General features: G+C 53.5%; 1 protein-coding gene across 1 annotated transcript; it reads right to left on the reverse strand.

Annotated features, from left to right (window-relative positions):
* Positions 1-2,427: 2,427 nt before the first annotated feature.
* IGF2BP1 (insulin-like growth factor 2 mRNA binding protein 1) lies at positions 2,428-11,646 on the reverse strand (the record flags this gene model as incomplete). The annotated part of the gene is made up of 13 exons (XM_008940019.1): positions 2,428-2,683; positions 4,181-4,294; positions 4,439-4,570; positions 4,848-4,922; positions 5,106-5,222; positions 6,052-6,174; positions 6,275-6,410; positions 6,916-7,038; positions 7,276-7,410; positions 7,946-8,230; positions 10,226-10,289; positions 11,057-11,108; positions 11,598-11,646. Coding segments are annotated over 13 exons (1,498 nt in total), but the record flags the coding sequence as incomplete, so codon positions are not given.
* Positions 11,647-14,216: the final 2,570 nt, after the last annotated feature.

Consider the following 14,216-nt stretch of genomic DNA (forward strand, 5'->3'; position numbering starts at 1 on the left):
AGGCAAAAAAAAAAACCCCCCCCCCCAAAAAAAATAAAGAAGCTGCTGCCATCTTTTCCACTATGTCTGAAATTCCTGTCGTTCTCCATAGAGAGCTCATAACACTTGGTTACCTGCACATAACTCCTGGCTCATAAGAAATTATGAAACTTAACTTCTCTTTTCATTAAAAAAATAAAATATTCAAGACTATCAGCTTTTATATAAAATATCAGCAAGCCCAAAAAAAAAAAAAACTAAAAAAAAAAAAAAAATTCAATTGCTGAGGTAACTTCATACCTTGAGGTAGCTTTTTTTTTTCTTTTCTCTTATTTTTTTTTTTTCTTTTTTTTTTTTTCCTGTTTTTTTCCCTCTTGTTGCTCACACACACACACACGTGCCACTACTCGGCCTTTCCCCCACATCTCCCTGTTGTTGCAATGGTTTAAAGGACAGTAACGGCTGCCACGTTCCCTTATCAATGAACCACCCACCTTCCTGAGGCCACAGGGGAGCTGAATTATCTGATTTTGGGGATTTTTGGAGGAGGCACGCGGGAAAACGCCTGCTGGGGGGCCAGAGGGGCTGCTCTCCAAAATAACAGAAATGGGTCAAAACCATCAGTGCGACGTCCAAATTCCCTCTTTTGAACCCCAAACTGCCTCACCCAGGGCTTGTCAGGGAGTAGGGGGATCTGGCATCATCCCCCCCCCGGCTCAAAATATGAATCTCAGGTTTTGCTTTTCCACCCTCCCGCCCCGATTTGGAGGAAAAAATCAGCAGAAATCCACATTTGGGCTGGATTTGCAGCAATAAAAAGGCAGCAAAGGGGCTCAGTCCAGCCCCAGCGTGGAGACAAGACCTTTTCCCCTGCCTGGAAGAGGCGATGGCAGCAGTTACTGTCCCTTCCAAATACTCAATATTAAAAACAAATCATTAAAATATCTCTCCAATATAAAATCCACGTAAGAGTGACGGGAATCAGTGACCATATTACATTCGTTTGACGTCTATATTTGGTATCTTCTCATGAGAACAGGTATTTTTTTTCCTGCAGAAAGGAGGGTGGTGGTCGGTGGTTTGCCTAAATATTGAAAAAACAGCTTTATAAAAGTAACAAAACACGTGCCAAATTGCAGGAATATTTTCTTTTTCCCCACCAAGAAAGGTTTGGAGGGAAGGGGAACACAACACAGCCCCAGGGGAGGGTTTATGGGAGATGCCACCTCCCCAGTTGGCTACTAAAAAAATATTCCCTGGGTGTTTTCTGGCAACAAAATTCCTGTATCCCCCCATGGCTGAGCCCTGGGAAGCTCCGAGGGGATTTCACAGCACAAATTCCCTGCTCCAGGTGGGGAAACTGAGGCCCACTGAGGGTGGAGGACGTGGCAAAGGAGTTGGGCACAAACCCAACCCTGGATCCACGACTGGGCAGCACTTTGCTGTCCCCCACAACCCCTCCCAACCCCCAAAACCATTCTGCACACGTTTAGTTCCCATAATCTGATTTCTAAAGAGATGAAGATTAATTCAATATTTCCTACCAAGCAGGGTTTGGGTTTTTTTTGTTGCTTTGCCTTTTTTTTTCCCCCTCTTTTTTTTTTTGGTGGTGGTTTATTGCTGGTTCTTGAAGGGAGGAGGGAAAAAATAAAAGGTCTTCCCTCCCCCCTGCCCTTCCCCCTGGACAGTTTGCCTTGTCTCTAGGACAGGTTGTCACCTCCACAGTGGAGATCACTGAGAAAAAACAGAAAAACAGTCACATGTCCCAACTTCTGCCATTAATTCATAGGCTTAAAAAAAAAAAAATCATTCCTTCTCTAACCTAAAATGAAAAGAAACATTCAAACTGAAAGGAAAAAAAAAAATCCTGGAAAATAGAGGTGCTCTCCTGGCTTCTAAGGCTTTCCAAGGCACTGCACTGCAGGCAGCACAGGCAGGAGGAATCCTGCCCTCCCACCCACTGGTGGTTCTGAGGCTGGAGCAGTGCAGAGCTCCCCAAAAGCCCCCAAAATCTGCTTGGTGCTGAGGTGAGGGGGGTTATCTACCTTCCTTTGCTTGGTTTTTGCCCACCACAGGTCTCGTTACCAACGGAGGTTGGTAAGAACCCATCGGAATTCCTCTTAAAATAAGAAAACAAAACACCCTCAATCACAACAAAATGCTCCAAAAGGTTGAAGGTCGCTCTGGGAATCTCCACCAGCCACAGGGGAGGGAGGGAGAGAGGGGTTGGGACACACAGCCTGGCTGGGCTGGGACCTCCAGAGGCTACTTAAATGAGGGGGCAAATGCTGCACCCACCAGAGGGGACCCAGCACCACGTGGTCCCACCAACCAGTCGGCTCCACGCGTTGGCAGCACCTCTCACTTCATTTAAGTAGCTGTCCTGGCACGTGGAGCTCAGCACGGATCCAATTTTGGTTTGTTTGGGTTGGGTTTTGGGTTTTTTTTTTTTAACCCTAGCTGTCTACCTTGGAAGCCAATCAATCCAACTGCCTTTTAATCTCCATGGGTTGGTGAAAAAATGAGCGTCTGTCTACGGTAACTGATTCCCAGCCACTCTTAAGCCCGGCCTTGGCTCGTTCTGCTGTTCAGGTTGGTGTTGGTGCTGCTCTTATTTCCTCCGTGCTTGTGTCTGGCCACTCTGTCCCTTCTGGTGCTGCTGCTTCACCTGGGCCAGGATGTCTCGGATCTTGCGCTGAGCCATCTGCGAGGAGAGGAGGAAAGGGGCTCAACGTGAGCTGGCCCTGTGTTCACCCATCCATCCATCTCTTCCTTCTCCCTACCTGTCTGTCCATCCATCCATCTCTTCCTTCTCCCTACCCATCCATCTCTTCCTTCTCCCCATCCATCCCTTCCTTCTCCCTACCCATCCATCCATCCATCCATCTCTTCCTTCTCCCTGTCCGTCTGTCCATCCATCCCTTCCTTCTCCCCATCCATCCATCCATCTCTTCCTTCTCCCTGTCCGTCCATCCATCCATCCCTTCCTTCTCCCCATCCATCTCTTCCTTCTCCCTACCTGTCTGTCCATCCATCCATCTCTTCCTTCTCCCTACCCATCCATCTCTTCCTTCTCCCCATCCATCCCTTCCTTCTCCCTACCTATCCATCCATCCACCTCTTCCTTCTCCCTGTCCGTCTGTCCATCCATCCCTTCCTTCTCCCCATCCATCCATCCCTCCCTTCCTTCTCCCTACCTGTCTGTCCATCCATCCATCCCTCCCTCCATCCCTGCCTTCTCCCCATCCATCCATCCCTCCCTTCCTTCTCCCTACCTGTCCATCCATCCATCTCTCCATCCCTCCCTCCCCGGGAGCATCACGAGGGGTGGGGGCACAGCAAGAGAGGTGATTCTGCCCCTTCACTCTCTTCTCATGAGACCCCACCTCAAATATTGTGTCCAGTTCTGGTGTCCCCACCACCAAAGGGACAGAGAATCTGCTGGAACGAGTCCAGAGGGGGCCACAAAGATGAGCCAGGGGCTCTGAGGACAGGCTGAGGGCACTGGCATTGTTCAGCCTGGAGAAGACTCTGGGGGGACCTTAGAACTGCCTCCAACACCTGAAGGGACCTCCAGGAAGGCTGGAGAGGGACTTTTCCCAAGAGTGCCCAGTGACAGGACCAGGGGAAATGGTTTAAACTGCAGGAGAGCAGGTTTAGGTTGGATCTTAGGAAGAAGTTCTTCAGTGGGAGGGTGGCCAGACTCTGGAGTAGATTGCCCAGAGAGGTTGTGGATGCCCCTCCCTGGAGGTGTTCAAGGCCAGGCTGGATGAGGCCTTGAGCAGCCTGGTCTGGTTGAGAGGTGTCGAGGTTGGATGAGATGATCTCTGGGGCTCCTTCCAACCTCAGCCATTCTCTGAGTTGGGAGGGAAGCCCAGGAAAATGGCTTTGCATGCCATGAAAGATGCTACAGTGGTCAGCAGGGCTGGGTGAAGCTCCTGAAAATCCCTTCCTGCCTTATTGGTAGCGTGGTTTCCACCCAAAGTTGGGCTTGGGGGGGGTCACACTCTGTGTGTGCATCCACTCCCCAATCTCTCCCTGCTTCCCCACCACCCCCCAGCTCACCATCACCCACTGCTGCACCCACCACCAGCCAGGAGTGCAAAAACAACCTCCTCAGGAGGACACACCCGTGGACACAACCCCACACGAGCCATCAGAGAATCCACAAGCACTAGTGCAGGAGCTGCCAGGGCCGTACCTGGCTGGCATAGAAGTGCCCAATGATCTTCACGATGACCTGCTCATTCTCATCAGGGGTCTGGTCCCGTGGCACCACCACCTCAGCTGCCGTCAGGTTCTGCAGCTCGTTGACCTGCAGGGAAGGGGCAGAGCCCACCCCACCGTGTCACGGGGAGAGGACGAGCCCCTGAGGGATATCCCAGCCTGTTCCCTGGGAAATCCACCTCTGGGATGGCCCAGGCACCCCCCAGGGCTGCCCACCACCCTTTCCACTCACAGTTTTGCCCCCTTTGCCGATGACCCTGCCCGCGGCCGAGGCGGGGACCCGGATGTGTGTCTCCAGCTTCACTTCTTCCTTCGGCCCAAAGAAGTTCTCCTCCTTCAGCTTCCCATAAATCCGGCCCTGGGCCTGAGGAATGGAGGGAGCACAGTCAGGAACCATCCAGCACGTCCCATCTCTGCATGGCCCCGTTGGCTCAGTGGGTCCTCCAGCCCCCAAAACCCCAGTTCCTCAAGGTTTCAAACCAGCTCAGCCCCTAGAAGAGCTGATGTTGGGTTAACCCACCCCCACAGACAGGGCTCAAAATTGGGGTCACCACCCAGCTCCTCCCTTCCCTGCTCCACGGGGCAGTGGAGAGGGACACCCCAAACCGCCCCCCCCCCAATGATGGTAGCCCATGGGCAACCTTGAACTGAGCTTCTGGAGGGCCTGTGATGACGACCATGCGCACTTTGGAGTCCGGGGTCTCTGGAGGTGCAATCTGGAGGGGGCAGAGACATGGTGGCCATGGTGGGCACCAGCACGGGGCAGGGTGGCAACCAAATCCTTCCCTGTGCCCCCAGCCCGACCACGGGGGCTTTGCAGGTGGGTTTCCCAGCCAGAAAAGCCCCTGCTGGGGGAAATGCTGGTCGAGGAGGAGGGGTCCCCAGGGGGGCAACCCTACCTTAATAGAGGCACTTGCGAACCGGGAGAGCTGCTTGATGTGCTGGCCCTTCTTGCCAATGATGGCACCCACGGCCTGGGCAGGGATGAAGACGTGCACTGTCTCCTGCTCTGGAGGCTGTGGGCACAGCAGCACCCGTCAGGGCTCAGGGGAACCACCACCAGGCTCCAAGTGCCCTCCCAGGGGATGCCCATGCTTGGGCTGAGCCACCAGCGTGCCCACGGGATCCGAGCACCTTCTCCTTGGCCAGAGTTTAAGACCAGATCCTGCACCCACCGTGGGGCTGACCCGAGCTGGTAGATTCTGCAGGTGAACCCTGACCATGGCAAGTGCCAGTGCAAACAGGGCAGGGATTGTCCCCCTGGACTCAGTGCTGGGGAAGCTGCACCTCAAATCCTGGGGTCAGTTTTGGGACCCTCGCTCCAAGAAGGACCTTGAGGAGCTGGAGTGTGGCCAGAAAAGGGTCTACAGCCCATTGGTGAGGAGCAGCTGAGGGAGCTAGGGGTGCTGAGCCTGGAGCAAAGGAGGCTCAGGGGAGACCTTCTGGCTCTGACACCTCCTTGACAGGAGCTTGGAGCCAGGTGGGAGTTGAGCTCTGCTCCCAAGGAACAAGGAACAGGGTAAGAGGAAATGGCCCCAAGCTGCACCAGGGGAGGTTTAGATTGGCCCTGAGGAACAATTTCTTGCCCTGGAGGGTTGCCCAGGGCTGTGCCAGGCTGCCCAGGGCAGTGGTGGAGTCCCCACCCCTGGAGGGGTTCCCAAGCTGTGGAGATGTGGTGTGAGGGACACGGGGCAGTGGGGACCCGGCCGTGCTGGGGGACAGTTGGACTCAATCTGAAAGGTCTCGTCCAACTCAAACGATTCTATGATTCAATGGTCTTCTCCATGCAGGGGGGATCCCCGAGCTGGCAGCAGGAGCAGGGAGAGCTGCCTGGACTTCACCTACCATGAAGGAGCTGTAGGGAGCAGCTCCAGAGACGCTGCTCGGCGGAGGAGGTACCGCGTTGGAGGAGGCAGGGAAGAGGCCAACTGCAGCCAGGTTAAGGCCAGGGATGAGGTGAGATTGCAACTGAGGGAGAGAGGAGAGAAATGGTCGTTGCTGGTATCAGAGCAACCTCCTAGAGAGCTCCCATCACCCGAGCTGCAGGGCAGGACCAAACCCCACTCACGCTCATGGCGGCCACGTCGTTCTCGTAGGCTTCCCTCACTTTCTTCATGATCTCCTGCTCTGCTTTGCAGCAGTTCTCGATGGAGCCCTTCACTGTGATGGTCCTCTCAGGGTTGTACAGGGTCAGGTCCTGCAAGCTGATAGCAAAGCCAGAGTCAACACCAAGACCCTGCCCAGTCTGACCAGTGCCATGCCAGGTCCTCCTGATGGGTGCTATTGGGGTACCACTGCCAGCACACCCTGGGACTGCCTGGTCCCAGTCAGAGCAGGGACCAGCCTCATGGTTTGCAGTGGAAAGTCCACTCTGCCTTCACCCAAAAACAGGGTTTAAGAACAAAAGCCAAGTCCTGGCCATCAAACCAACCAGTTCTGAGCTCTGCAACTCTGAAGGGACAGGGAGGAGACCCTGGAGGGGACTCCAAAGGGGTGGGGAGGGGAAAAACAGAAAATATAAAGCTAAAATTTTTTGTGAGAGCTTCGGGGAGTAAAGCATCTACATCAGAGCCTGGCTCTCCAGCTGACAGGACAGGCACCTCTGCCCACCCTCAGCACAGCCCCTGTCTCCTCCTCCTCCTCCCCATCACCCTGGGCTGAGGAAGGTCTGCCCAGCTTTCCCCAAAGGGAGGGAGTGAGGAGCCTTACGACGAGATGGTGATTTTTGTCTCTGTGTCCTGCTCCACCTTCTTCAGGTTCCGCCCTTCCTTGCCGATCAGGCGCCCCACAAAGTTGTTATGAGCCAAGATCTTCAGAGGCACTTCATCAGCTCTGGAGAGAAGAATGGGGGGGGGAAAAAAAAAACAACGTGAAGGATTACAGCAGCCAGAAGAGGAGGGATTTGGTACAGAGGGATGGGGGAAGCTCAAGTCCCCTCACTTGCAATCCCTGAGTCCCCCAAACCAAACCTCCTGCACGCCCAGGAGTCATCTCCAGACGCTGGGATGCTCCCAAAGCCCAGCAAAGAGCCACAGACATGCCCAGAAAGGCAAGGTTTGGCCAACTTACGTCTTGGTGTCCTTCGCCTCCTTCTGCATGATCTCCAAAATCATCTTGCAGGCGGCGGAGCAGCCCTCAGGGGTGGAGTGGATGCTGATGGCTTTTTCTGCAGCTCCTGCGTTTTCTTTCCGATGCACGTCGATCCTGCAGAGCACGGGGTGGACACTGGGGCTGGGGAGCAGCTCAGCAGCTTCCTGGCTGCTTCTCTCCCCCCCTTCCCACGTCCCCCACGAGCTGCCCGGAGCTCACGCTCGGCTGTAAGGTTATATGCACCCAGGGAAGGGGAGAGGAGTTAATTCTGGGCTCGATACTCAGGGTGGATGCGGCGGCTCGAAGCTCAAATCACAGCAAGCCAAATAAGGCATCAGCATCTATTTATTTTAAGCAACGGGAGAGATTAAGTGGTGGAACAAGCACGTGGCTGGGGGACGGGATGGGCTGCCCATTATTTCACAAAACCTTCCTTGGGGGACAGGAGCTGCAGCCAACACAAGCTCAGGGGCCAAATGCAAGAGCAGGAGAGTGGAGCTCAACAGGCTCGTGCTAAACAAAACCCAGGCTGAAGCAGCGACCTCCCCGAGGGGCCTCCAATAGCCCCTTGTCCAAAGAAAACCCACCCAAAACTCATCCTAATAAATCCCTGCAAAGCACAAAGCAGCTCGTGGGAGGAAGGACTCACTTGGACTGCGTCTGCTTGGTGATGTTCCTGATGGTGGCCCCTTCCTTGCCAATGATGGCCCCCACGTACTGGGTGGGCACCAGGAGGCGGAGGGGGATGTCCACGGGCTGCTGCTTGACGGGTGCCCCGGCGGTGACGGGGGAGCCCTGCCTGGGGGCACCACGACCCCCCCCAAAACCTCCCCGCCGCCCGTTCTCCGGGCCCTGCGCCGACTGCTCGTCGGGGATGTAGGAGACCTTCAGCGCGTGGTTCTCCAGCTGGTGCCCGTTCAGCTTCATGATGGCTCTGGAAGGGGAGAAAGGGTTGGGGTGAGGGGGGTCCCTGGGGTCTCGTTCCCACGCCGAGTGGCAGCACATCAGCATCAGCTCAAGCCAAAATGGGCTGAGCCCTCCCTAGGGTAATACAAGGGGCATCACTGATGCCACAGGGAGCTGGCAGGGTTTGCCAGCCAGCTTGGATGTGCCAAAGTATTTTGGGGTGAAGCTCCCCAAGCACCCACAGCGAGGACAGGACTGTGCAGGGAGCGACTCCCACATCTCCCCTGCCTTAGGACTTTTGTCCAATCTCTCAGATCCCAACCCCGGCAGGAGTCCAGGAACTGCAAGGGCTGAAAGCTGTCGATAGATGGGGCTGGCAGCAAGAGCAAAGCCTCAGCTTTGGCCACAGCTCCTTCCAACCTCCCCGGGCTTTCTACCGAGACAATCCAAACAGCAGCTGGGGAGCTGGCAGGGCTTGCCAGCCAGCTTGGATGAGCCAAAGTATTTTGGGGTGAGCACCCACGGTGAGGACAGGATTGTGCAGGGAGTGACTCCCACATCTCCCCTGCCTTAGGACTTTTGTCCAATCTCTCAGATCCCAACCCCGGCAGGAGTCCAGGAACTGCAAGGGCTGAAAGCTGTCGATAGATGGGGCTGGCAGCAAGAGCAAAGCCTCAGCTTTGGCCACAGCTCCTTCCAACCTCCCCGGGCTTTCTACCGAGACAATCCAAACAGCAGCTCTCCAGAAAGTGGTCAGTGACTCAACTTTTGCAAAACAAAACCAAAAAAACGTATCCAAAGCCACCAAAAAAAAAAACACCCCTAAAACTGGCTGAATAGAGACTTTCCCTGCCAGCAGCCCCATCCCTGCAGGATGCAAAGGGACTAGAGAAAGATGCTTGATGAAGCAGACACATCCCTGGAGGAGGACAGAGAGATCTGAGAGCAAAACTACTTGCACAAAAGTCTTTTTCTGGTAAAAAGGAATGAAAAATATTTTCACCTTCTGGGGTGTAAAGTGCAGGACTGGCGTGGATGGACAAGGGATGGGAGGACAAATGGGGAGTGTTCCTCCACAGCCAGACCCTGTCCCGTGTTATTACAGAGTAAAACAAGACATATTATTGCCCAAGCAACTATTTAGAAGCCAGCACTGGGGCAGAGCGCCCACAGGCGATGTCCCCAGGGGTGGCAGCACAGCCACAGTGGCCACATTTGACACATACCCACCTTGGTGACCAAAACCTCCCCATATAAAAACCTATAAATCAATCCCCCAAGTTCTCCTCCAAGGAAAACACTGATCCCATCCCTTTCCAGAGCCCTTTGTCAGGACAAAAAAAAAGCAAAGTGAACAGTGGGGAAAACCCAATTCTTTTCTATTTGCACTTAGTGCACAGTTTGATCTTCCCTGGGCAGGAGGGGAGGGGAGCTGTAAGTCCCCAGTGATGTGGCCATCAGCCAGAGACCCCAAGTTGTCCTCCAAGGAAAACACTGATCCCGTCCCTTTCCAGAGCCCTTTGTCAGGGCAAAAGAAAAGTGAACAGTGGGGAAAACCCAATTCTTTTCTATTTGCACTTAGTGCAAAGTTTGATCTTCCCTGGGCAGGAGGGGAGGGGAGCTGCAAGTCCCCAGTGATGTGGCCATCAGCCAGAGAGGACACGTGTTGCCTGACACCCACCAGCTCCTATGAGATTTGATCTCATTATTACTTTTTCTGGAGACATCTGAAATCATGCAAGTACAAGAAAATTTCCACTTCTTGAGGAAAAAGTTTTGGGTTTACCCTAAACTGCAGAGAAAAGCCTAAAAACTTGGATGCCCATCTGAAGGGGAAGGAAAAGAAATCGGAGCTGGGGGAAGGCGTCCTCAAAGATTTGCTGCATTTTCAGGCAAAATTTAGGACTTCTGTGGTAATGTGACTCCCAGCACTAGAAATGCTGTTTTCTGCAGGGGGGGAAGGGGCTGGAGCTGCAGCAGGGAGGGCAGCCTGAGCTCTTGGGGGGGACCACGGGGGACTTACTGCCTGGTCTGCTCCCGGTTGGCGTAGGTGACGTTGACAACGGCCGTCTCGCTGTCTGTGTTCACTGTGAGCAGAGAGGCAGAGATTAGAGAGGCAGCATGAATGCCCCAGCCCACAGCCCCCCAAAAAAACTGAGAGAACCCCTCGGATAAGTCCCCAAAGGATGAGCCCCCTCGGGAGCTCCCCAGGGATCAGCAAATATATTTCTCCTGCAAGGGAGAAGAGTCTGAGGGCTCAGGCTATGCTGGACTCACCCTGGGCAGCACAGACCCTCCTGCCTGAAAGGATCCCAACAAGCCCTTGTGCTCTGCAGCAAAGCCACCAGAGCCAACTCCATCCTGCCATCCCTCCCAGGAGCGCCTTCAAACCCCCCTTTCCATTTCTGTGAGGGTTATGGTAACTCTACTCTCATTAAACATCCCGGGGGCAATATTAAACCTCCTGTCTCAACTGATGGCCATTAGAGGCTGAGATAAAATCTGCTGAGCAGAGACAGTTAGTCCCCGATCAGCCTCGGCAGAGCATCCTGCACCTTCTCAAGTGGCTGCTGGTGGCACCCAGGGGCACGGTGGGATCGATGGGGACCTGGCACCTGATGTGGGGACACCCCCGTGCCCTGTCCCCAAAGCCACTGGATGGGACTCATCTTTTAGCATGAGAACAAAATAAAAAGCCCCAGTGAGCAGGCTGAGACCTCCTGACATCTTTAGCCACGGGTTCTGCTGACAAAGAAAAAACTGTGTGGCCATTCTCACCCTCCTCCCCCTCAAAACTAGCCAGGGCAGAAAATATCTCAAATAACAGCAAGTTGGCAGCTTCTCTCAGTCCTACCTTGCTCGCAGTTTTCTACAGTGCCATACTGGGCTAGCAAACCATCCAGAACCTGGAAAAGGGAAGGAAGAAAAGCCCACTTTACACCAGGATTGCCAGGACAGACGAGGGAAATACAATCAATCCATCAAGGCAGCTTCCTAGTCATTAAGATTTCAAAAGCAATTAGATGAAGGAAGCTCCTGCCTGCCCCAGGATGCTGGACCAAGGGGCCTCCGAGCCAGCGGGGAGGGGGGGGAAGAGTCAAGGAGAAGTCCCAGCAGTCAGTGGGAAGAAAGGATCCATTTTGTTCCTTTTACAATAGGTAAATCATATAAACCCTGTTATTAATGGGGATTTTGGTTGGTGTAGTTTACGTTGCTTCTACCAGTTGAATTTACTCCTGTAATGGAAGAGGAATAAGCTACACGGACACAAAGGTGTAGTATAATTAGACCCAATTAGCAACAAAGAGAAGGATAAATCAACTTTAAGCACAGAAACCTAGAGGGGGGAATCACTCCTTAAATCTGATCTACCCCTCCCTGCTTCCTCCTCTTACCTCCCATCGCAGCTGGGGTGGGATGTTTCGGATTTGAATTTTCCGGCTCCTAAAATAAATGAAAAGGAATTAAAAAAGTAGATTTGGTGGCTGAAACCTGGCCCAAACAAGTTCAACCATTGCACGTCGATGTGTCTCATCAAGTTTTGCCTTTCTACTCGCTACCAGGGTTTCTGGTGGCTAATTACACCCAGCCCAATCAGCGTTGGACTCACGCTGACAGCCTCACCAAGAAAATGATGCCGAAATCCCCCCCAACCCTTTGGCACTGGCTAGAGCCCCAACATGGGCACAGTTGGCAAGGCAGAGACTCCTGCCAGATGAAATAGAAGGATTAGAAAGCAAAAAAGGGAGTCGTGTGTTCACATAACCTGCCCTCCTGCACTGGAGGCACCAAGAGATGACCCTCAGGATGCCACCAGCTGCTGGTGGGACCCGCACCAGGGTTTCTGGTGGCTAATTACACCCAGCCCAATCAGTGTTGGACTCACGCTGACAGCCTCCCCAAGAAAATGATGCCAAAATCCCCCCCCAACCCTTTGGCACTGGCTGGAGCCCCAAAGTGGGCACAGTTGGCAAGGCAGAGACTCCTGCCAGATGAAATAGAAGGATTAGAAAGCAAAAAGGGAGTTGTGTGTTCACATAACCTGCCCTCCTGCACTGGAGGCACCAAGAGATGACCCTCAGGATGCCACCAGCTGCTGGTGGGACCCGCTGGAGCATCACTGCTGAAAAAACCCAGCTGAATTTGAACTGGGCAGATCAAGGCACAGGCATCCCAGCTCCACCACCCAAGATGGTCTCTGGCTGCTTCTCCTCTCACATTTTTAGCTCTTCCTAACCTCACTTTTCCCAAAATAGACAGTCTTTTTTTAATTCTGATGCCAAATTTGCCCCTGGGAGTGCTGTCCCCCCACCCCTCCCCGTGGCAGCTGCTGCAGACAGCTGAGAGCAGCCATGGGCTCATCCAGCAGCTCCAGCACCGTGTGTAGCCACCTCACCATGGCTGCCAGCACCCCAACATGCCACCAGACACCCCAAGAACCTTCACCTGAAAGACAATGACACCTTTAGGTGCCCCAGGCTTTGAAGGGTGCAGCTTGGTGGGTACAACCCACATGCAAACACTGCCAAACCCCCCCCCAGATGGCTGGTTCCACCTGCTGGCCTCTCTTTTTCAAGAATAACCAAACCCAGTGAATTTTAAGATGCTTAAAGAAAAGGAAGATAAATGCCATGACCACGGCAGGCAGCTCAACATGGGGTGAAAACCCTCAGACATACGTCACAGTCATGGACTCCAAATTCAAAGTACTTACAAACGCATGAAATAACCCCCAAAAAAAAGAGAAAATGAGATTCCAGATTCTTATCTTCTAATTACACAACTTCAGAACACAGCACAGCTCATTTGTCAACGAGAAGAAACCCTCTCAGCATGAAATGGCCCAAAGCCATTGGTATAATTTGGCCCACACAGGTGAGGATTCCTCCTCAGCCTGCAGCATCCCCTCTGATCCGTGCTGTCGAAGCAAACCCACACACATTAAAATCCCCAAACTGGGTTTCAAACAAACCCAGAATGGATGTTTCCTAAAGTCACCAAAGATTTCCCAAAAAATTCAGACTGAAGGAATGGGGGCACGCAGCCAGGTTTGGGGCAGCTCTGCCATCTGGAAGTCAAAATTAGGCAGAAAAAAAAGAGATTTTCAGTGCTCCAAACATCTCAGCCACGGGGAAGGCTCCGAAACACCAAATTTTCTCATGCTACAGATGCAAACCAGGTGGATGAGGAAAAAGAAACCAACCCAGCCCTTAAAATCCCAGCGTGTCGTGGGGGGCTGCAAGCAGCAAAGGGGGCTGGGGAGCACTCTTGAAACCAGATCTCTGGTTTCCATCCTAATCCGCATCCCAAAATGAATGGGAGATTAAGAAATTGAGAATGCAAAGAATGTCACAGTCCAGGGAGGGTCAAAAGGATTGGAAGGGACAGAGGGAACCCCACAGTTCTCCCCCCACCCAACCCCTGCCACGGAAACTTCTCCAGATAGCGACAAGCATCTGCACGGGCAGAGCATGTGTGCTGCACAGACGTGACCAGAATCCAATGGGCTATGGAGAGAAAAGAGCCATTTACGTCCTCGCACCGTAATTATGGGTGGCATCTGATTTTTTTCATCTTAAATAAAATCAATCAAATTCATTTTAGAAGCTCCAGCCCCCCTCCTCCGAGCTCACGATTGTCCGGGGAGAGCGTCGCCCGCGTCCGCACCGGCTGGGAGAGGTGAGGGGCTCGCTCTGCTTTCATTAATTGTTAATTAACCAGGAATTCCTCCCACCGTGACCACGCCGTGGGGATTATCTGCTGCTCCAAACAGCCTCCATCGCTGAGGGAGCCCCACGAGGCCACGCTGGGAGGGGGGGAGATGGGATCCTGAAAAAAACCCGGGATGCGCCGGCACCCCCGAAACTCCTGCCCCAACTCCATCCGTGCCCATCCTGCCCCAGGGAGGGTGGAATCAGGGCTGCATCCATCACCCTTCAGTGAAGCCTGGCAGGTGGAAACCTCCTCCTCCTCCTCCTCCCAGGAGTGGCTCGGCCAGAGCGCGGTTGGAATTA

The sequence above is a fragment of the Merops nubicus genome, unplaced genomic scaffold (assembly GCF_000691845.1).
Source record: "Merops nubicus isolate BGI_N331 unplaced genomic scaffold, ASM69184v1 scaffold12005, whole genome shotgun sequence".
Classification (NCBI taxonomy): Eukaryota; Metazoa; Chordata; class Aves; order Coraciiformes; family Meropidae; genus Merops; species Merops nubicus.